Source organism: Sitophilus oryzae, unplaced genomic scaffold, assembly GCF_002938485.1.
Source record: "Sitophilus oryzae breed Bouriz unplaced genomic scaffold, Soryzae_2.0 scaffold_1297_pilon_pilon, whole genome shotgun sequence".
In the NCBI taxonomy this organism is placed as follows: Eukaryota; Metazoa; Arthropoda; class Insecta; order Coleoptera; family Curculionidae; genus Sitophilus; species Sitophilus oryzae.
Window position 1 is genome coordinate 9,546,594 of NW_022145945.1, and position 24,303 is coordinate 9,570,896.

Consider the following 24,303-nt stretch of genomic DNA (forward strand, 5'->3'; position numbering starts at 1 on the left):
ATAAACTCCATATACATATCAAATATATACAGATTATCCCCTATCCCTGCAATGTGTTGGAGTTGAAGCCGAGTCAGAGACGACTAGATAACCGGTCCATGTATATTTCACATAAGTCCGTCTGGCGCAACAGCGAGCGCAACTCTAAAATTCCGAATATCGATTAGCCCTTACTCTGAGGATTAGCAAATTGTCGAACGCGAGCGCAAACGAAAGCCGTACGAAGTTGGACGGAGCTGGTACTAGCGTCTAGCATATACATATCAAATCTATATGGATCATCGCCTATCCCTGCAATGTGTTGGAGTTGAAGCCGAGTTAGAGACAACTAGATAACCGGTCCATGTATATTTCACATAAGTTCGTCTGTTAGAAAAACGCTGGCGCAATAGCACAACTCCGAAATTCCGAATATCGATTAGTTTTAGCTTGGCCTTGTGGAACGCGTGGTCGAACGGGAGCGCAAACACGATCCTCATTTCTGTGCCTCATTTCTTATTCAAGTGTCTTTGTGTTCGTATCGCGAACGAAAGCCGTACGAAGCTGTACGAATGAACAGCTTATGCTCTGATTGGTTTAGTTATCCGATCGATAATTAAAAATTCACGCTTGCGCACAACGCTTGTGCTTCACTAACTGAGCGAAGATTTATATACCCATTTCACCGGCTCGGCTTCACAGAATGCAGTTTGGAGTCAATATACGTTAGTTAATATATATATGGCGTCTAGTCTCATCAATGAGGTTATAAGGGGGGGAGGCGACATAAGCTATCGAGAAATGTACCCAGTTACGCCATATTGGTACTGGCAATTCTGACAGTTCAGTTTTTGAGGTTAAGTGCGTTGCTGCGAGTGTTTTTTTAATTTTCCAAGACTATTTTTGTGTTTTTATTTGAATATTTGGACTTTCCGAACATGTCTTCGTATGCTGTAAGTAGTTGTTGCAGTCGACAACGTGTAGAGAGGAAGAAATCATCTGAAATTGCATTTCACAGGTAAGTGTAAACATAATACAGGACCTGATGAAATTATTTTCGTATTTTCCATTTAACTAGTTATGCGTTTATTATTTAAATATTAAGTGTTTCTATATTGACAAAGTGTTTAGTTATTTAATACTTTGTTAGAGGCGATTAAGTAATTAAAACATGCCTCGACTTCTATTCTTGTAAAAAAAATTCTTAACAATATCTGTTATTTTTACTACTGTTCGGTCTTTTTTGTTATTTGAATATGGCGCGAACAACGACAGCGCCTCTGTCGCCAAGAAGTGAAAAGAGGGCGTACGTGACCAGCACCGAAGAAGAGTCAGCTGTTGACGACCGTCTAGATATATCGTATCGTATCTTAATTGTTAGAACTTTGTATTTTTACAATAAATAAAGTCATTATTGTTTTGTCTAACTATTGTCCTAACTTCACAGTTTAGAATTGACAGATTTCAGTTTCAGAGACAACTTCAGATTTGTTTCTAGAACAAATTCAGAAAATATTCGGCCGCCATTTTAATTCCATTCCGTTTTAGTTTCGTTTGGAAGTTCAATTTAATATTTCGGCTGAAATTTATAAATGTAAAGGTAATGAAGTATATAAAATATATATTATGAAGAATCCTGGAGAAAATGACGTTTCTGCAGTGAGTAGGTATATCCAATATATGAAAATGGGTAAATAAACTACTGTTTTACATTTTTTTAGATGAAAGAAATGGTGTTATAATCTCTTTGATCGGCGATTTTTTGAAAATGGAAACAATTTAATAGGTAAGATCATTTTAACTATTGCCAACATTAGTTATCTCTCGGTATGTGCGATTTATTGTCAATTACAATAAATCGGACTGATATCTGATTATATTATCGACTAAAAGTCTCTTTTTGCTTCTTGATTTATAAAGCCAGGTCTTTTTGGGAATAATGGACCTTTTTAAAACAGTATATTTATATTTTATACCTATTGATATTTTACATTTATTAATTTTAGTATAAAATTTGTTTTTCTGTTTTCAGGTTTTTTGTATACAAGGCTCCCCGTTTTCATGTTCCTGTGTCCGTTTTCTGTTCTTGAAGTCTGCGAATACGTGTGTTTATTTACAAATTACTGTAAGTCATGCCTACCTTAACTAATTTACGTTAAAGGGTACATATAATTAAGTGGTGGTATTGAACAATACAATCCTCTATATTTTTATATTTATTTAGTCACGTTGTTTCCCATATTTCAAATAAATATATGAATACAAATTATTTTTGGTTTATTTATGAAAAGAAAATACAAAATACATTACAGACTGAAAGGGCCCGCCATTGAATAACCAGAGCGAATGAAATTAAAACCATCATGTCCTTATCATGTCAACCTGTCAATTGGAAAGTTAGTTCTCAGACGATGGCAAGAGGCTTTCGGTGGCGTATCGATGTTCCACGATTTAACACAGGGGATTGACACTTCTTTCTAGTTAATTATTTTATGTACGTGACCAGCACCGAAAGGTCAATGATGACGACCGTCTAGATATATCGTATCGTGTCTTAATTGTTAGAACATGTTTTTACAGTAAAATAAAGTCATTATTAAAAATTCACACCATCTTAAAATATTTGTTGCAAATTGTACTCAACAGCACAATCGTTTTACATTGGTCCTTCGAGCCGGATAGAAGATCAGAAGAAAAAGCAAACAATTTCGAGTCAATCCAGTTTCCAGGCAATCTGAAGCTGGAAATCTATACAGTCGATCAATATTTTAAATCAAAGTAAGATCAGTCCTTAATCCTAATATCCTTTATTATCCTTTTTAAACAATTGAGTTAGAATAGTTTCATGTAATTTTCATACATTTTATTTGCATTTATAAACATACAACTTGGTACCTATAAATGAATTCATATATTCTCAAAGATTATTCAAAATGGCTGAAGCAGATGCTGAATTAAAACAATTAAAAATATTCGTGCTACACATAAAGCACAACTGACAAAGGTTTAGAAACTTTTTAGACAAGTTTAAAACACAAGATGTGCCAGATTTAGTTCAACGAGAGCTTCGAATGAATAGTTTAGAAGGCATTTTAGATTCTTTCAATACAACACAAACAAACATAGAGGCTTTAGATGTAGATACGTCCGAGGGATGAGCATTCACCACGCGGTGTAATTCTGAGGACAACTATTTTGAGTTAATGTCGATTGCAAAGAGGTTTTGTCATTACATGCAGTCCAAAATGAACCTAATGTGTCTATACACTCATCATCAAGTGGAATACAAGAGGCAAGTACACCTAATATAAAGCTACCACAAATTACTCTTCCAACTTTCGATGGAAGTTATGAACACTGGTTGTTTTTTCAAGGACACATTTGAATCTCTAATACATAAGGAACCTTCAATTCCTTTACAATAAACAAATTTCATTATCTTCGTTTGTCCTTGAAAGGTCAAACAGCAGACCTTCTTAAATCATTAGAATGTTCATCGAGTAATTACGAGGTAGCTTTGGCAGTTGTTAGTAGATAGATAGATGAAAATAAACAATTATTAGTAAAAAATCACATCAAAGCTTTATTTCAACTTGACTCAATCAGTAAAGAATCATTTTCTGGGCTACTTTTAACCTCTTAGACAGCATGACAAGACACTTAAGGGCACTTGAAGTTTTAGGTCAACCGGTTAGTTCCTGGGACGCATTGCTAATCCATTTGGTTTCATCCAAGCTAGATAATAATTCAAGACGTGAATGGGAAGCTGATTCTTCAAAACTAGAGAGTATAACTATTGCTGATTTCACCAAATTCTTACAAGAAAAATGTAAAATCCTTGAAATTCAGTCTACACAAACACCAACTTCAAGAAATATTAGAGGGATGTCAGTAAGTAAACACACCCCAAAATGTTGTTTTCTGTCAAAAGGAGCATACTATTTATAACTGTAACTCTTTTATTGCTCTAAATGTCCACTGCGATTATCAGAGGTTAAACGCCTTAAACTATGTATAAATTGTTCGAAATAATCATGTTGTAAAGGATTGTCGCTCTATTCCATGTCGAAAATGTCAGCAAAGACATAATACATTGCTCCATATTGATTATACTCAAAAACTCTAAAAAACAAAAACCTATTCAGAATAGTCCAGATCAATCATCTAATGGAGTCATCTAGTTCTAATCATGAAATAAATCAAGACAATATTAGATCAAATACTATAAACCTTTTTCTGTATCATCGTTTGATTATAAACCTGCTAATGTTTTATTATCAACCGCTGTTGTCAATATATTTGACAAGCAATGGACGAAGAAGTCATACATGTCGAATTCTTTAAGATAATGGTGGTGAAGCTAGTTTTATTTCAGAAGAGTTCTTTTCGAAAAGTTGAAATTACCTCAACAGCAGTTAATTTGTCAATTACTGGTATTGCTCAAAATCAGGCAAAGGTCTTAAAGCAAACAAAACTTCTAATAGAATCTAGACAATCAAACTTTAAAATAAATATCAACTGTTTAGTATTGCCAAGATTACTTCAAAAATCCCTTCATTTGTTTTTCGATAAATCTGATTTAAATATTCCCGCAAACTTAATATTAGCAGACCCATCTTATCATATACCAGGTAGTGTTGATTTGCTTATAGGAGCCGACTATTTTTGGGATTTATTAAATATTGGTCAAATAAAACTTGTAAAAAGACTTTGCCTATTTTGCAGAAAACTAGATTCGTTTGGGTCATTTCTGGTAGATTTTTCCCCTAAGAAATACATTCAAAAGGATAGCTCTCAGGCTTTCTTGTAACTTTTCATCCATAAACAATTCCTTGGAGAATATGTTGGAGAAATTTTGGAGTGTAGAAGAATATAGCTATTCTGAACATCTTCTCCAGAAGAAAAAACATGTGAAGAGTTATTTGTAAAATCCACTGTAAGAAATCCAGATGGCCGTTTTGTCGTACAGTTACCTTTTAAAATATCCCCATCTTGTCTTTGGTGATTCAAAGAAATCGCTTTGAAACGCTTTTATTCTTTGGAGAAAAATTTCTAAAAAAATCCTCCTCTAAAAAGGAATATTCTGATTTTATACATGAATATGAAACTTTGGGTCACATGACTAGAATTGATTCAGTAGACCACGAGAAACCTCACTTCTATCTACATCACACCATTGCGTTTTTAAAGAAAGTAGCACTACTACGAAAGTTAGAGTAGTGTTTGATTTGATCTTCTAAAACGTCCAGTGGCTTTTCGTTGAATGATATCCTTTGTGTGGGTCCTACTATTCAGAACGATCTATTTTCAATTATTTTAAGGTCTAGAAAGCATAAGATTGTTTTAATAGGTGATATAGCCAAAATGTATAGGCAAGTTCTAATTAAAAATAATCAGAGAAATCTTCAACTTATATTGTGGCGACCTGATCCAGATTCAGAAATTCAAACTTATCAGTTAAATACTGTAACTTACGGAACCGCATCAGCCTATCTATCTACTCGTTGTTTACTCGAATTAGCCCATGAATGCTCTAAGACAGACCCTGAATTATCTAAAATTATATCTAACGATTTTTATGTAGATGACCTTTTTACAGGAGGTTTGTTTGTTACTTAATAGAGAATTTGAATTTAGCGCCTAAAGTGCGCCATATTGGTGACGTAGAGAATGACATAGCAGCCATGTTCAAGAAAAGAATTGTACACACATTCTTGTAAATCACACATAGCAAATAAAGTTTCATAGAAGTTACAACTTCTTTCAATCCACAACATACACAAAAATCAACAGTCCACTGCACAATCATATTCAAACAAAACATTGGTCCTTCGACGCAGAATAGCATCAAAACGGTTTGAGAAATCAGCAAGAATACACGAAAAAAAGGAGTTGAACCTAACATTTTACAACAAAAAAAAAGAAGCCAAATCATAGCAAATTCATTCAGCAAGACACAGCAATTCATCAAGTGGGTCCATTCCTTTATATCCCACTAGCTCATACAATCATTTAAACCAAAGCTAATATTTGATTTTACAATAAAAGTCAATTTAATCTCATATATATCATAAAAAACACATTATAGTCGTTAAACTAGCATAGTATCAGGTAGGATAGTTGTATAATTAACATAATTTCAAGCATTTACAGTAGTTTTGACATACGTTTTGACATACAAAGTGTGAATTATTTAAACAAAATCATAGCATTCAATTTAGCCGGTTATTTCTGGATATTATTCGTTTACATGTCGGTTTCAAAACGACTTCCGAACAATTTTTCACACTAACGTTTGCATGGGGGTCAAAATTTAAATTAACAGGTAAAATAATTAGAAACGTAATTATTTAAACATAAATCAGTTACATACTTATTTAAACAATTATAATAAATAGTAACAATGTCGGATGAAGAATTCAAAACATTAAAAGTTCAATGCAATATGCTTAAAAATCGATTATTTCGGTTTGAACAATTTTTAAATGATGCAGCGAATCATAAGAAAATCGATGAAATTGATATTCGTTTACAAAGATTAGATGAAACATGGAACGAATTCCAAACTGTACAACTTTCTATAGAATTAATTGACAATTCTGACGAAATTTGTGCTGAGAGAATGACTTTGAAGATAAATATTTTTATTTAGTTTCAAGATTCAGATATTTAATTAACACTCAATAAACACACCTCTAACAACAATCAAGTAGTTCCTAATAATTATCTAAATCCATCAATGAACATAAAAACTACCTCAAATCGACCTGCCGCATTTTAATGGAACATACGAGAACTAGTTTACCCTTTTTTATGAGGGATTTAAAGCACTCGTTCTTGATAATCCGTCACTCCAGCAATATTCAACGCTTTTTATTACTTACTTTCGGCTTTAAAGAATGACTCGATTCAGGTAGTTCAGTCACTAGAAATCAGCGATCACAATTTTGATATAGCATGGCAATTACTCAAGGACAGATATGAGAATAAACGTGTAATTGTTCAAAATCATATAAAAGGCATATTTGAGCTCCCCGTTATGAGCAAAGAAAATCACGGTATCTTAAGAAAAATTATAGACGGTTTTTCTAAACATCAAAGAGCTTTAAAGTCATTAGGACAACCAGTCAATACCTGGGATACATTATTGATTTATATTTTAAGCAATAAATTAGATAATCATACAAGACGCGAATGGGAAGCATCTTTAAAGTCAGATCAGCTACCAGATATAACTATATTTTTAGATTTTCTTAAAAATAAAGCTCAGTTGCTCGAAACATTAGACACTCGTGAAACAAATAAGGTAGTAGGAGTTAAGTCAGATAAATCATTCATGCGTTCATCAAGTCATTTAGTCACCAAAGCCAATGAGCAATTTAAAACTGATTGTAGGTTTTGCAGAGATAATCACATGATTTACAAATGTGATAAATTATTAGCTCTTTCTCCTAAGGCAAGATATACGGAATTAAACAAATTAAATATATGCTGTAATTGTTTAAAATTCGGACATTCAGTAAATACATGTCGAAGTAGTAGTGCTTGTAAGCAATGTCATAAACGACATAACACTGTACTGCATTTCAATAATTATATTGTCAAAGAAAAAAACGTCACAGAATCACCTACATCAAATTGCACAGAATTATCTACAGTTCAACCAACACATTCCAGTGTTCACATATCACAAGAACGTCAGGTTCTGTCAAATGCAGAAGATTCCATCGTGAACGTGACTTCTCTAGAACAAAATTTGTTACATTCCAAATCAGTAAACGAGCAGGTATTGTTATCCACCGTGCAAATACATGTTTTTGATATAAATAATAAGCCTGTCAAATGTAGAGCATTATTAGATTCAGGTTCTCAATCGAATTTTATGACTCATGAATTATTCAAAGGGGCTAGAAATTAGACGCTTTACCGATTCAAATACCGGTAACAGGAATTAATCAAACAAAGTTAAATATTAATAAAAGAGTTTTTGCCAAAGTTAAGTCAACTGATAGCTCATTATAGTTCAAATCTGTCATTTTTAATTTTAAACAAAATAACAAGTGAGTTGCCACAGTATTATTTTAGTCCTTCCGAGTTGAACATTCCAGACAATATTCAAATATCAGATCCAGAGTATAATAAACCAGGAAAGATAGACATGCTGTTAGGCAGCGGAGTTTTCTTTTCTTTACTATCATCAGGCAAAATCGAACTAAATAAATTTGGTCTTATCTTACAACAAACTAAATTAGGTTGGATATTAGCCGGTCCATTACAAATTCCTGAGTCAAACTCTTCTCAAATAGTCTCTTGTTCTAATGTAGCTTCCAATTGTCTTTTTACGCAAAATGATAAATTTCTAAACGATCAACTCGAGCGTTTTTGGCAAATTGAAGATCTGTCATCTGATAATACTAAGTTGTCAAATGAAGAACTTGATTGTGAAATACATTTTCGAAAACATTTTGAACAGGACACTACCGGTCGTTACACAGTACAACTTCCGTTGAAGAGCAATCATACTGAATTAGGTGAATCAGTAAGCACAGCAATCCAGCGTTTAAAGCACCTGGAAAGTAAGTTAGCACGCAATGATGACTTACGTAAACAATATCATGAATTTCTGCAAGAATACGAAGACTTAGGTCATATGTCAAGAGTTAATATCGAATTAGATAAATCCAATGAAATACATAATTATTTACCACATCACGCGGTAGTAAAAGAAGATAGTAGTACTACACGTGTAAGAGTAGTTTTTGATGCATCATCTAAAACGGCATCAGGGTTGTCTTTGAATGATGTGATGATGATAGGTCCTGTTGTTCAGAGAAACTTGTTTGATATTTTAGTACACTTACGCATATTTAATGTAGTCATTACAGCGGACGTTGCAAAAATGTACCGACAAATATTTGTCCATGAATCGCAGCGCAATTTACAAAGAATTGTATGGCGCAAAGAACCATCGCAAGAAGTTAAACATTATCAGTTGAATACAATTACTTATGGAACAGCTAGCGCTTCCTTTCTAGCCACACGTACTCTACATCAAATTGGGCTTAATTGCAAGGATACTGACCCTAAAGTTAGTGATGCAATTTTAAATAATTTTTATATGGACGATTTAATTTGCGGAGCATCCACCATTGAAGAAGCTATAGCGTTAAAATCAGGGCTGGAAAGAGTTTTATCGAATTCAGGCTTAACGCTGAGGAAATGGCGATCAAATAAACAAGAAGTTCTTAATACCAGTTTAAATAAAGAGTCAGAAAATGAAAGCCAATCTCAGTACGTGATATCATCAGATATGAAAGGAAAACATTAGGTATATATTGGGATACAAGAAACTGATATATTTCAGTATCTTATAACATATAAAGACTTAAAGAAACCAATTACAAAAAAGGTTATACTATCTACAATAGCCACTTATTTTCGACCCACTGGGTCTCATATGTCCATGCATTATAAGAGGCAAATTATTCCCTACAACGGCTCTGGCAATTAAAATAGACTGGAATGAAGAAATTCCTGGCGATTTTCAAGACATTTGGAGAGATTTTATCGATACCCTGACAGACATTAATAAAATACAGATTCCGAGACATGTTATACTGACCAAACCGTCAAGGTTATATTTACATGGATTTTCTGATGGATCAGAAGTAGCGTACGGTGCTTGCATTTACATTGTGTCGACCGATGACAGTGGTCATAGTTTATCAAATTTAATATGTTCTAAATCACGTGTTTCACCGATTAAAACCATATCTTTTTAGAGAGAACTATGTGCAGCGTTATTGTTAGCTCAATTAATGAACACGGTTCGACAAGCATTGAAACTTGATGTTACTTGTTACTTTTGGACAGACTCTAAAATCGTGTTGGCGTGGTTAAATGATCAACCTAACAGATGGAAAACATTTGTAGCCAACAGAGTGTCAGAGATTCAATGCTTGAGTGAACATTCCGATTGGTATCATGTACCTTCCACAGATAATCCTGCGGATATTGTATCTCGTGGCTTACAACCTTCAAAATTAATACATTCTAAATTGTGGTGGCATGGCCCTGAGTGGCTTACTCAATCCATAGATCATTGGCCATCAAAAGGTGAAATTAAAATAGATACAATTCCCGAAATGCGCAAGGAAAAGATTATTTTAACGTATCATACAATTACTGACAGTTCAATATTTTCTCGATATTCTAGTTTTTCTAAACTACAGCGCGTAGTAGCTTATATTTTAAGATTTAATCATAATTCTAGAAATAAGGATAAACTAGATAAGGGTCTTTCCCATAACGAGTTGGAAAGAGCTACTCTGGTATTGTGTAAAATGGTTCAGGCACTGGAGTTTCCAGTAGAACTAGCTCTTTTATGTCAGAGCAAGTCGATTCATAAAAATAGTAATATTTTATCATTAGATCCTTTTATAGATAAGGATGGTCTTATTAGAGTAGGAGGGCGACTTAAACATTCATCTCTAACATTCGAACAAAAACATCCTATTTTGTTGCCCGGAAAACACATATTAACAAAGCTTTTAATAAAACACGAGCATCATAAATGTTTACACGCCGGTAGTCAATTAATTCTTGCACGATTGCGTACTAAATTTTGGCCAATTAATGGTCGTAATGCTGTTCGCAGTGTATTAAAGAATTGCCTCACGTGCTTTAAAACCAATCCAAAAACAGCGGTTCAAAAAATGGGTGATCTACCTGAATCGCGAATCACACCTTCTAGGGCGTTTTATCATTGTGGCATTGATTACACTGGATTTTACAATTTAAAAGACGGAAAATCAAGAACACGGACTTTAGTTAAATGTTATTTATGTATATTCGTTTGTCTAGCTACTAAGGCCGTACATGTTGAGTTAGTTTCCGATCTTACTACTGAAACATTTATGAACGCGTTTAAGAGATTCGTATCTCGGAGAGGTCTATGTCGACATATTTATACTGACAACGGTACTAACTTTGTTGGTGCTCATAACAACATGCAAGACGTTTATAAGATATTAAAAAACTTAAACGATAATGAAAAGTATTATAACTATTTTAAAGATCATATTATCGAATGGCATTTCATACCTGCAAGATCTCCTCATTTTGGAGGCATGTGGGAAGCGGCAGTAAAATCGTTTAAACATCATTTAAAACGAGTTGTTACAGATGCTAGTTTAACGTTGAGGAATTTTACACGGTCTTGACTCAAATAGAGGCGATTTTAAACTCCAGACCTTTATCCCCTCTTTCAAATGACCCTTTAGACCTTTACCCATTAACCCCAGGACATTTCTTAATTGTAGCGATGCTCTGGTCTCAGTTCCTCAACAACCAGTAGTTGATATACCATTGAACCGATTGTCCCACTACAAGAAACTACAACAAATGGTGCAGAGTTTTTGGAACCGCTGGTCAAATGAGTATCTGCATACCCTACAACAACGTTCCAAATGGAAGGAGGACAACAGCAACATTATCATCGGCTCGCTGGTTCTCCTCAAGGACGAAAATCTTCCCCCCATGAGTTGGCAACTGGGTAGAATCATGGAGGTGATTCCCGGCAAAGACGATAAGGTTCGGGTAGTGCTGGTGCGTGTCCGTGGCGGTATTGTTAGAAGAGCGATACATAAAATTTGTCCGCTGCCTCAGGTAGACTAGATATGTATTATTAAGCTAAGATATACTAATATAAGTTATGATATGTTAGTAATATGTGCCATTTTTGATATTGTATAAGTTAATATTGTTAATTCAAATTAATATTTTATTTTGTATATTGAAATAGTTAAGTATTTCAAGGCCGGCGCCATGTTTGTTACTTAATAGAGAATTTGAATTTAGCGCCTAAAGTGCGCCATATTGGTGACGTAGAGAATGACATAGCAGCCATGTTCAAGAAAAGAATTGTACACACATTCTTGTAAATCACACATAGCAAATAAAGTTTCATAGAAGTTACAACTTCTTTCAATCCACAACATACACACAAAAATCAACAGTCCACTGCACAATCATATTCAAACAAAACAAGGTTCTTCAGTTGAAGACGTTTTAAACATTAAAACTCGTATTTTGCTCATTTTAAATTTGGGTGGTTTTGAACTTAGAAAATTAATGTCGAATAATATTGAAGTTGTAAAGGAACAACCATCTTCTGAAACACTATTATTTTTTGATCAGTCATTAGAAACTAAAACTCTGGGTCTTACTTGGGATTCTAGGTCTGACACGTTTAAATATAGTATTTGCTCAAATAATGACACTAGTTTTACAAAGAGAACAATCCTCTCAACTATCGCTAAAATTTTTTGATCCTCTTGGTTTAATTGCTCCAATCATTATTGTTGCTAAAATATTAATACAAAGGCTTTGGCAGTCAAAGATCGATTGGGATGAGTCTATACCCTTGGATATCTATAGAAGCTGGATTAATTTCAGATCACATTTAATAGACATCAATAATATTAACATACCTCGTTAGCATATTATCAACTAATACACTCACTACTGAGTTACATTTGTTTTCTGATGCAAGTGAACAGGCATATGGGGCATGCATATTCATTAGAACCATAGATACAGATAATAGTATCACAGTAAATTTGCTTTGTGCTAAAACTCGTGTGAGTCCGTTAAAAATTATTACAATGCCTCGGTTAGAATTATGTGCAGCTCTTCTAGGGGCTCAACTTCTGAACAAGGTAAAAGATAGTTTAGATATCAAGGTCGATAGATACTTCTGTTGGTGTGATTCACAAATTGTTTTATCCTGGATTTTATCACCGTCACATCACTGGAAAATGTTGCTGGAAATCATTGTGTCTCAGATCCAAACTCTCACTAGTAGTGATGCATGGTTTTATATAAATTCTAAGGAGAATCCCGCCGACCTTCTCTCTAGAGGTGTTACACCTGGATATTTGATAAATAATCAATTATGGTGGAAAGGTCCTACTTGGCTTTCAGCATCTAAGGAAAAATGGCCTACGTATTCTCCCACTGATGAGAGTGTATGAGACATAGATGTTTCAAATGAACGAAAACAGTTAAACCATTATCATTCACAGTAACCACTAATGAAAACAATTTCGATTTATTAACAAAATTTTCATCCTTCACAAAATTACAACGTGTAACCGCTTACTGTATAAGATTTTCTATAAATTGCAAAATCCTGATATAAAAGAACTGGTTCATTAGACACAAAGAATTAACAAATGCTTTAAATATTCTTATTCGTTTAATACCACAAAACGATGTTTTGCCAAGGAATTTTCCACATTAAACAATTCAAAAATCTGTAAATAATAAAAGCAAATTAATAAAATTACATCCTTTTTATAGATCATTGATAATATAATTAGAGTAGGCGGCAGACTTAGACACTCTAATTATAATTATGATAAAAATTTCCTATTATTCTTCCCGGAAAACATTACTTCTCCAAACTTCTTGTAGAATATGAACATAAGAGGTTACTTCATGCAGGGCCTCAACTTTTACTTTCTTCCATACGTGAGAAGTTTTGGATTCTTTCAGGAAGAAATTTAGTTAGACAAGTTGTAAGAAATTGCACTGTGTGTTACAGATGTAATCCGGTCCCTTCAGAACACCTAATGGGTGATTTACCATCCTATCGAATTAGTCAGTGTAGACCGTTCTTTAATGTTGGTGTTGACTTTTGTGGTCCATTTATGTTAAAAGATGAGTGCACACGAAATTATAAAATAATAATAAATCTTACGTTTTGTATATTTATTTGTTTATCAACCAAAGCTATTCATATTGAATTAGTCACCAGTTTGTCAACAAGTGCTTTTATTTCAACACTTAGACGTTTCTTTGCTCGTAGAGGTATTAGTGGTAATATTTATTCAGATCATGGAACTAATTTTGTTGGCACCAAAAATGAATTTGATAAATTTCTTAAAAATTCTAAAAATAAAATTCAAACTGAACTAAGTTTAAATAATGTAAAATGGCACTTCATACCTCCAAGGGCACCCCACTTTGAGGATTATGGGAGAGCAGGAGTAAAATCCGCTAAGTTTCATATAAAAGGGTTATGAAAGATGTACCACTGACATTATGAGGGAATTCTTAACCATTTTAACTCAAATTGAAACCTGTTTGAATTCCCGACCTTTATATCCTTTAACTAACGATCCTTCCGATATTCAACCATTAACACCTCCCATTTTCTGGATCGGAGAAAGGATTACGACCATACCAGAAGATGACTACACTACAATCCCAAACTGTCGTTTGTCCAGATTTCACATGCTGCAAAAAAATAATTCAGCATTTTTTGGAAAAGATGGTCGAAGGAATTTATCTCAGAGTTACAACAACGCTCTAAATGGCAACGAAATTATTCTCAATTGCTCAAGCCTGGTGTCATTGTTTTAATTAAAGAAGACAATATTCCTCCTTTGAAATGGAGTTTGGGTATTGTTGAAGAAATCCATCCTGGATCGGACGGCGTAGTTAGGACAGCCACTGTCAGAACTTCAGTAAACACTGTGAAGAGACCTGCTGTCAAGTTGTGTGTACTACCAAGTGAAGATTTACAATTATAATTATTGAAGCCACGCTGACTTCAAGGGGGGCGGCATGTTCGGTCTTTTTTGTTATTTGAATATGGCGCGAACAACGACAGCGCCTCTGTCGCCAAGAAGTGAAAAGAGGGCGTACGTGACCAGCACCGAAGAAGAGTCAGCTGTTGACGACCGTCTAGATATATCGTATCGTATCTTAATTGTTAGAACTTTGTATTTTACAATAAATAAAGTCATTATTAAAAATTCACACCATCTTAAAATATTTGTTGCAAATTGTACTCGGCAACACAATCGTCTACAACTACATATACTTTTTTTGACAGGAAAGAGTATTTGGCTAGGCCAAATTTAAAAGTTTTGTTTTAACTACGGTTTATTTTTCTATTTTTACACTAAGATTTTGTACTTAAACATTTATTTACATTCCTTTTTAGCATCTGCTAGCATATACTATGTACAAACTTTATATAGTATAGCTTCAATTTTTAGATAAATATTATAAAATCAACAAAGTAAATTTACTTTTGCAGATAAAGTCTTAACAACTTATATTTATTGATAAACATTTATTATTTTAATAAAATTTTATATCAGAACATTTTAAATTTAGTACGTAGTATATAAATTTTGCTCTCTTTTTAGAAAATTTTTATCAAATAAATATTATATTAAATTTGATTTTTTAGGTTTCAAAATCCCATCCGTCGAGAAGCTTAGGTGAAGTTTCTGAACAGGAGAAACTGGCAAGCTACATCAGGTAGTGTTCTATGCTCGAAACATTTTTCTGATAACTGTTTTGACAGAACATCTCAATAAAATATCTCAAATAAATAATCATTTCCTAAGATTTCTAAATTTTAATGATTATCAAAATGTTAATTATGGTAAATCAGTAATCATGTTTAATTATTTTCCGCTTTTTTTCTAATTTTTTTTAAAAATGTTAAGGTTATTATTGTTAGATACATCAATAAAAACAAGGCAATTAGTTTAAGACATACTAGCAACAAAATAGTGTTATTTAGTGAGCAATAAAATTTAATTTATTTAATGTGTATTATTTTTTTGTGTTTTCTCCTTAAATATACATAGTATATAGTCATTAAAACTAATCTTGTAATTTATATTTTTGAAAAAATTGTAGGTTTTGTAGTTATTTTGATTAATTAATTTTTTATTTAAAAAAGTTGAGGTCGTTATATTGTGTAAAATAACATTTTTCAAAGAAGTTTCTGTAATCCGGCCCTGCTAATGCCGCCATATTGGTGCTGGCTTAAGCCACGCCTAGTGTTACCATTTTTCGCAAGCACTTTAAATGCTCATAGCGTCTCCCTGTATATAACCTCATTGAGTCTCATATTAGTCTAGTTATCCGATCGATAATCCAGGCTTACGCACTACGCTTGAGCAGAGCTAACTGAGCGACATATGCAAATTTCTTCAGAACATTTATATACCCATTTCACCGGCTTGGCTTAACAGAATGCAGTTTGGAATCAATATGGTTACTTTATAAATATATGATAAACTCACTTGTGGTCGCTTCTGTATGGTTAGGTAATTCTGTAGCTAAATGCGTACAAAAATATATTTACCTTTGCCAATCCCTTACATAACTTCTCTCGACCATTCTTTCTAAAGTTTTTGCATCTGTGGGTGTTGGAGTGATCGGAAGAGGATTACTTTCAAAATCATCAATAGAGATATCGTCGTCATTATTAAAATCTTCCAGAGGTAAAGTCATTCTGCCAGGCGACGTCAAATATTTGTTTGAATTGTTTAACGTTACCTAAAAAGAAATTAACTGTACTTAACAAGATAAAAATAAGCATTAACCCTACATTGGGTAAAACATATTTCTGTCTTTTTGAAGACGATTTTTGTTTAAAGCCGGCCTTTCTTGCGGTTTTTAGAAGGGTCTTCTTTGCAAAACCCTTCAGAGTTGCATTTTTCTCTTTATTTTTATGCAGTGGAGTTTCACTCACTGTAACCTGTCCAGCAAAAGCAAAGTAATGCCAGAAACTCGGCGGATGTCTAATTTTATGAATTAATTTCCTAAGGTTATCGATATTTTCGGCTGTTACTTCTTCGTCAAAAGCTAGTTTCATCAGTTGGAATGTACAAGATCTAAAGATTATTTAATTACAAATTATTCAATATAGTAGTCAATTTTTATTTACCTTAATTGTAGACCTTCTTGTAACCATTGGTCCAAATGAGCCAGATATTGCACAGCTACTTTCTTTTCTTTTGTTAGAGATGTTACAGGAAAAGAACGTACAATTACTTGTTCACAGGCTAAAAGATTGGGTTACTTTTACTTATGTACAAAAAAATAATACCAGAAATGTTATATTAAATAAATGTACATTTGAACTACCACAGTTTAAAGGTTTAAGATTTAAAATTTTAGATTTGTAACAAAAAAAGTAGCACAGTATAAAGAGCTTAGATTTTTCACATAAAATCAGTATAATATCTAGTATTTTTTTTATAAAGTAGTAGTAGCATAGTATAGAAATTTAATATTTTAGATATATAAAGTTTAAAATATTTAGCTATAAGATCTAGTTCCACCCTTAGTTCTAAGATCTTAGAATTATAACAAAGTAGCAGTTCACATTAGTATAGAGACTAATAGTTTGATAGAAGTTCTAAATTATTTAGATATAAGATCTCTTAAATCTTATAAAAAAAGGGTAGTGCAGTATAAAGATCTAATATTTTAGATAAAGGATCTAAAAAAAGGATTAAAAAATTAATTAGTATTACAATATAATAAAGATCTAAGACTTTAGATACTCATTTGATTTAAAATTTGAGACGTAAACCTTTACATACTGATACAGTAGTATTTTTTGCAGCAACGACACTCACCAAAAGAATCACAGGGTGTTCCCTTAAAAATAATCCTGTAATTAGTCAGGAAAATAGCACCTTCTGCTGGCAGTAATGGCGGAGCACCAAGCAACCCTGGAACACTTTCTTCCCTAAAAACGATACAAAATTACATGTTTATATAAACTATTGAAGAAATAACTAATTTACCTTCCATCTGGTAAAAGATAAACCCGTAATCCACCGTCCATTATTAGCCCTTCTCCATTGAGTAAATTCGGAGTAAGGATTTTTGGTTTTTGAATGGGAGGACGTCTCTTAGACTCCCTAAAGAAAAAAATAGACATTCAATTATTTCAGTATTTCAGTATTTTACTTACAACATGCAAATTAATGTTGATTTTTTAAATTTTATTTAAATTTACCTGTAAACACCTTCCAATGTCTCAATGTGCATATGAACTACTCCAGGTATCATTTGATGCAAGTTTCTAATATGGTCTCTAGTTACACCTCCTATAATTCAATTAAAAAATAATATATATACTGCATAAGGAAACAGATTAGACTGACCTTCGTTGCAAACTCTATCAATAAATCTAGAAACTATGCGTATGACGGTACTTCCTGTTTCGCTAGGATCTTGATCTTCAAATCCTGATTCGGCATCGACACTATCGCTTTCTGCAACACTATAAATAACACTAAAATAACGTAATTTTTAAGTTTTTATGCAGAAAATAAAATTAAAAGTACATTTGAACTACCAAAAGTAAAAGATATATTTTATATATATTTCCAGAAACTACTGCTAAGTTAAGGAATTATTTCTGAGATTTTGGAAATGACATGGCTATTTCGAAAAATTATACCTGTTGGCTATACTATTACTGGCTCTTTCGTCATCTAAATTCTCATGTTTGTTCGTTTTGTTTCCAACATCCAGAGGAATTAACAAATAAACCATCCTGTTGGCATAGTGTATCGCCTGACTGTACATCGTGTTCTCCTCACAAGTAATCAACTCCTTCTGTTTCTCTTGATCTATAGAGTTCCATAACCTAAAACCATAAAAATATCTCACAAATCTCTTCTTAATTTGATTTAATACAAGCAAACCTCATCTGTTCTGCTGCGATTTCCAAAGCAGAGGTTTCCTGCATTCTTGATAAAACAGATCTTCTGTGCCAAGTTAGATCTTTGTCTCTTGGAGATAGAGGGCTGAGATGTTCGTTTGTTACAAGACTTTCCACTCTGGACGTGTATAAAGCTTTAAGTTCCTTCTGTACATCCTAGAAAATAAAAAAATTACAATTTGAAAAAATAAATTCTCTAGAATTTTTCTAATAGGCACAAATAAATGAATTGCTGATTTCAGTAGTTCAGTTTTAAATAACGCTTAAAAATGTTTGCAATTTATTATTGTAACAATATAAACTTATTAAAAGAAAACAAAAAAATAAGATAATAATCCCAACAAAGTATAAAATCTCTTTTACTATAATATAAATCTTACTTGGTAGAAAGCAGCTTCCCAAAATTGCTGGTTTTGCCATACCGCATGTTCTTGTATGCACGTATAGGCAAACTGGATAATGCCAGTGCATAATTTTCGACAGAAAATGGTGGCTAAGGGCAGAAGGGCGTATGCTACACCGTATTCGTCCATGGAACTATCGTCCTGTAGGGCACAGTTCATCAGACGTACCACCAAGTCAAACTGTTGATCTGTAGATCAAAATAAATATATTAAGAAAATAAATGATATGTTTATTAGATTTTTGTACCTTCCAGCATAGCTTTGGTGCCACTGACTTGCTGAGATAGTTCATTACAAAGCGCTAAACGTGCTTGTTTGGATTGCAACGCTCTTAAGACTGCAGGAAACGTTTTTCTAGCATCGGATATTTTATTTTCGAATATACAATTAACGCAATTGCGAAGAACCTACAGAATAATACCCTTTTTACACATACATATAAAGAATTAGATGTACAGTAGAAAATATTTCAAATATCTAATAAAAACCAAATGTGTTTTTGTTAATACATACTTCTAATCTTCGCGCTGAATTGCTGACGATATTTTTGTTGTCCCGCAGATTCGAAATGTGAGGTCCCATCGGTACTATCCTCGGTTGGATTGGTCTGAGGGAGGATAGCCTGAAGATACATTTAAAGAATATGACAAACATAGAAACAGCAACACAAACATAGACACAATTTAAGTCAACAGCGTATACAGAATAATTGTATTCTACGAACATAAATAATTATAATCCCGTGTTTTAGCATTTTTAATCATTTTAGCCTACATGAGGCCCAGTCTTTCCAGATAAAAGATGATAATTTTCCAACATAATTCTATTGTTTCAGAGACCATACTCACATTTAGTTACATACTGTATTATAGGCACAAAAATTAGTACAATATACATACAGTGCGTGCGAAAAAGCTATAAACAAATAAAAAATAATAATTTAAATATTTCCCCGATATAATTGTTGGGAATTTCTGGTACACCCTGTATCAAAGCAAAAAATCGAAAATGTAGACATCAAATCAACCTAAAGCTCCATCTGTACATAAAGATTTACTTGTCAGTCTTATCTGTTCAGCCAAAATGTATCAAGTAAAACCTTGGGTGTAGAAGAAAAAAAGATCTGTTTTCCTTGAACTGAATTCTCTATATCTAGATGATCGTCCGTTTTGTCTGACACGCAAAACCGGCAGGAAAAACTTTATGTGTAGACGGGCCTTAAGTATACTTATAGATACCACGATAATTACATTAAAAAATATTAGTGGACAACATAAGAAAAAATAAGCCAAATGTTTTCAACAAATAAATTATAAACAATAAGTAACAGACCATTTATTTACATTTACACATTATATACTTTACATAAAACTTACCAACTGAGATCATCACTACATAAGGTTAAATCAAAAATAATTTTGATTAGTTAAAAATCAAACAACTTCTAATTCAAAATGTTAAAAAAAAGTTGAACTTACCTAGATTTTAAGTCGTTTTTGGACATGCCCTCATTGATTATTGCTTGAACCAAGACGACATTAATGCTAGGCAAAGGAGGCTGATGGATTCTGGCAAAAGCGCCCTCTGGAGGTACTGGGATCTGTAAAATATACCTTCAGTTAAAGAGAGTAGGTATAAAAGCTAAAATTTTACCTTTTGTGCATATGATTGGGGGTTGGGAATTTCATTGGTATATAACTGGGCTGCCAGCTCTTGTATATGCATTAAAATCAATCTTGGTTCCTGAAAATTGTATGATTTCTTTTTTCATAAAATAATGTTATGAAATAGGAATATTTCCACCAACAGACAACTTAATATATACAATATTTTATTGTCTAAAACTAAATAGACTTCTTATTAACATTAATTACTTGCTAACTTAAGAAACAAGACATATGTTGTTATAGAAATATGTAATAATATTAAACAAATGGTAGTATTTATTTCAATAACCTTATATTACTATTAAATATTAAATACTTTCTTAACTTCAAAGACAAAGCATATGTTGTTACATAGAATACCAAACAAGGTGTAAATAAATAGGTGAAAATCAGGTAATGGCATTTTTAAAAATTATGATAATTTTCTTTTTGTATAAGGTATAAAATTGACATAAGTTGTACTATCATTTGTACTATATCTGGTTTTAAAAAATGTTTTATTATTATTTAAAGAAATAAGACCTACCTGATGCTCTTTTTTAATCAGATCATTTATGGAACTGTATAATTCGTCCCAGACATCACAAGGACGCCACGATGGACCTCTTTCCGACACAAAACTAGTAAAAAACATACAATCCAACACTCTAGTAGTAAAATCACATTCCCTTAAATTTTTTTCACCTAAAATTTTAGCTTTTTATAGAATAAAAATTTTCTATTTGTTAAATATCTTGCCTAAAAACGCCGCCTTATGAAAGGTAATTACTGGTTTGGGATGTATACGAATCAAAGTTAAACAACTTCTATAACTGCAACGTGATGAAAATATTATATATTGGAAACAAATAATGTTCTACTAAATCTAACCCTTGAAGAAGTTGAGCAAAAGTCCTCATAAAAACAGCTCTAATCTCCTTATCAAGCATTAGAGCTTGTGGAGCTCTCACAGCTAGTGGTGGAAACGCATGGTCGGCGCACATAAGCTCAGGTTGTAAAATCAGACTTAAAGCTTCTTGAGTGTTACTTAAAAGAGGTTCAGATAAAAGAGGTACCGATATACCATCTGGAATTATAATTGACCCACCATCCAGATCAGCTACAATAACATCCATCTGAAAAATACACTATATTAATTACTCACCTAATTTTCATATGATTATAATACCTGTTCGGCTACTTCATTTCTTAAAGATGAGTGAACACCCATTATAAATGGAGTGGGTGTAGATAAGACTTCTACTAAAGCAGCAGGAAGCAATGGTATATAAACATGGGTGTACCTAAAGGGGTACATTAGAGCTGTTAATGCTCTACAAGCTTCAGTTAACCTTAAATTGAAACAAGTTAATAATCTTTAAACTGTGAAAAAAATTGATACTTACCTATTATAGCTTTTCGAATGGAAGAGTATCTTGTGTTCTGTCATTATGGCACAAAATAACACTAAAACATTTCTTATACCTAATTGCTGAAATAACAAATTAACAGAAGAGTGTGTTACTGGTAAGGAAGGAGACAAGGGTGGTTGTAAAGCTTGTCTGTCTCCAGCACCAATACTAGAATATAATAAAATAAATACATATATCTACTCCATAAATATAATTGATGCTATACCTAAACCGTACTTGAGGTCCACCAGGAGGAGGTACTTGTATACAGCCTAATATATTGCCTACTAAAGTTTCTAGAGGCACAGGTATATTTTCTATGTACACACAATATATTATGCCAAGACAATTCTAAAAAAGAACTAATAATCATGTAGTTTAAAAATATATTAAAATTCACATACTCTAAACGTTTCTATATAATCCAACCTAGAAACAAGTACTAAACATTTAGGTGCATACATAATGCTACTATGAGATATTGTTGGAAGTATAGGCTTCAGAAGATTTGAGTCTCCATCAACTGCATCCTCTTCCTATAAGTAATATTAAAACAGGATTTTTTTTCAACTCATAATAATACTCACTTCATCAACAGGTTTACTAGGAGTTATTGAAACAGTTTCATTAAAACAGAGACAAGCACAGTAGTGGCGGTTTGCGTCTATATCTGTAAGAACGGATACGAAGAACCTTGGTTCTTGTCTTTCTGTTGATAAAGTCCATCCTTGCGGCTGACAAAACTATACACAAAAAATTATCAACAAAACATCTATGTTATTACTTAAAATATAATCTACCCATTCTATTCCATCTATAAATGGTGTATCTGGCCAGTCTTTCTCTGGAAATCGTTGCAGTATTATTCCACTTCCTGAAAACAATTTATTATCAGTTTCATATCAAAGTATGTAATGTTAACACATACTTTCTTTTTCATTATCATACCCTACAATGACGAAATAATCGGCTAGTCTGGACATTTTTTATTTACGTATTTTAAGCCTTAACGAGGTTCTTTCCTTAAATCTCATTTTTATTTGAAACCAATACAGTCCAACTTGAAAAATTATTTCGCTAGTTCAAATTAAGGCTTGTATGATCTGTCACAGTTTTTAACTGAAGTTGGTTTCCTTTATTTAATTTTAATATATAACAGTTAAACTCATAACTTTAGTATTTGTTTATATTAATTAAATAGCCACACCCACAAATTATTTGTAATTTCTAAACAAAAATCTTTACGCCATTTTTACACGAAACGAACAACTTTAAACTAATTTTGACATTTTGACGTTGATAGATTTCGTGACATTTACAATGTTGCCAAAAATTTTAAAAATTAATAGAGACACTTTGTCAGCCACTATACCGTTTGTCGTCATCCGCTAAAAAGACCGTAAAACTTTTATATATGATTTTATATTTTATTGGAACTATATAAATAATAAATAAAGGCGGGCATTCGCTAGCATTCAAATCAGAATTCAAATAATATAGGATCAAATCAGATGAATTTTGTATAATAGAAGCAGTAAACAGAGCAGTAAATAAACAAATTAATTTTTTCTACTGTCTCGAAATATGTAAAGTAGTTTTTTGTAAATTTTATTTATGGAAAGTCGGTTTATTTTTGCGTAGTGAACTTTTTGTCGTTTCACTGAAGAATTGTTTTTTCTCTCGTTTATGAGAATCTGTTTTTTTACTTAAATAGTATAAAAACAGTTTCAAGACATTTGTCTACTTATTGAAAGGAGGGGAATAAAATTTTGCTTTTTCTTTCATAGCAATGTAAGTTAAAACCTTAAAACATATTCCTAGATACTTATCTGAGTTATTGTTGTTTGTCTTTATAGTTGATATAGGTTGTAACTGTGGACATATAATTTGCTTGTGATTTTCTTTATTAAAAATAATTTATACGTAAAATTACACATCATAATATTAATTTATACCCATAATTAAGAATAATTTTGATATAATTAGACGACCGACTAACATTCATCTAACGCCTCATCATGGAAGAAGCGGAAAAAGCAAGTGGTAAGTTCAAATTTAAAATTAAATTTGAATACAAAAATAATTTTAATTTTAATTGATATGTTGTACTGGTTGAATAACTCTTCAGACTCAAATTTATCAGTATTCCTGAAAATAACAAGATGACCATATTTTTAAAATGATACAGAAAATAGAAAGAACAATAAATGAATTTAATTAAATTAATTTTTTAAATAAAATCTAGCTAGCTTTATTATAATATGAAGTAACATATAATCGGTTTCATTCTTGTTCAATATAAAAAAGAA

General features: G+C 32.4%; 2 protein-coding genes across 6 annotated transcripts in view; one reads left to right on the forward strand and one right to left on the reverse strand.

Annotated features, from left to right (window-relative positions):
* Positions 1-23,286, reverse strand: part of LOC115874727 (myotubularin-related protein 13) — a 44,021-nt gene extending 20,735 nt beyond the window's left edge. Inside the window, exons 1-25 of one of the 4 annotated variants that reach the window (XM_030889989.1) lie at positions 22,923-23,286; positions 22,795-22,868; positions 22,582-22,737; positions 22,399-22,530; positions 22,221-22,345; positions 21,989-22,162; positions 21,772-21,934; positions 21,474-21,718; positions 21,342-21,415; positions 21,130-21,287; positions 20,590-20,679; positions 20,415-20,536; positions 20,313-20,327; positions 19,450-19,558; positions 19,184-19,343; positions 18,913-19,124; positions 18,516-18,688; positions 18,269-18,457; positions 17,970-18,088; positions 17,822-17,912; positions 17,607-17,723; positions 17,436-17,548; positions 16,739-16,856; positions 16,400-16,685; positions 16,154-16,347 (exon numbers count right to left, since the gene is read on the reverse strand). In XM_030889989.1, the coding sequence (XP_030745849.1) occupies positions 16,154-16,347; positions 16,400-16,685; positions 16,739-16,856; positions 17,436-17,548; positions 17,607-17,723; positions 17,822-17,912; positions 17,970-18,088; positions 18,269-18,457; positions 18,516-18,688; positions 18,913-19,124; positions 19,184-19,343; positions 19,450-19,558; positions 20,313-20,327; positions 20,415-20,536; positions 20,590-20,679; positions 21,130-21,287; positions 21,342-21,415; positions 21,474-21,718; positions 21,772-21,934; positions 21,989-22,162; positions 22,221-22,345; positions 22,399-22,530; positions 22,582-22,737; positions 22,795-22,868; positions 22,923-22,977 (3,464 nt within the window). In that variant the 5' untranslated portion in view covers positions 22,978-23,286. Of the gene's footprint in view, positions 1-16,153; positions 16,348-16,399; positions 16,686-16,738; positions 16,857-17,435; positions 17,549-17,606; positions 17,724-17,821; positions 17,913-17,969; positions 18,101-18,268; positions 18,458-18,515; positions 18,689-18,912; positions 19,125-19,183; positions 19,344-19,449; positions 19,559-20,312; positions 20,328-20,414; positions 20,537-20,589; positions 20,680-21,129; positions 21,288-21,341; positions 21,416-21,473; positions 21,719-21,771; positions 21,935-21,988; positions 22,163-22,220; positions 22,346-22,398; positions 22,531-22,581; positions 22,738-22,794; positions 22,869-22,922 lie in introns of all 4 variants that reach the window. The other 3 variants (XM_030889988.1, XM_030889992.1, XM_030889990.1) reach the window with 3 other exon arrangements.
* A 472-nt stretch (positions 23,287-23,758) lies between these two features.
* LOC115874730 (breast carcinoma-amplified sequence 3 homolog) overlaps positions 23,759-24,303 on the forward strand; it is a 29,946-nt gene continuing 29,401 nt past the window's right edge. The window contains exons 1-2 of one of the 2 annotated variants that reach the window (XM_030889996.1): positions 23,759-23,785; positions 23,981-24,037. In XM_030889996.1, coding sequence (XP_030745856.1) covers positions 24,013-24,037 — 25 coding nt within the window. In that variant the 5' untranslated portion in view covers positions 23,759-23,785; positions 23,981-24,012. The other variant, XM_030889995.1, reaches the window with a different exon arrangement.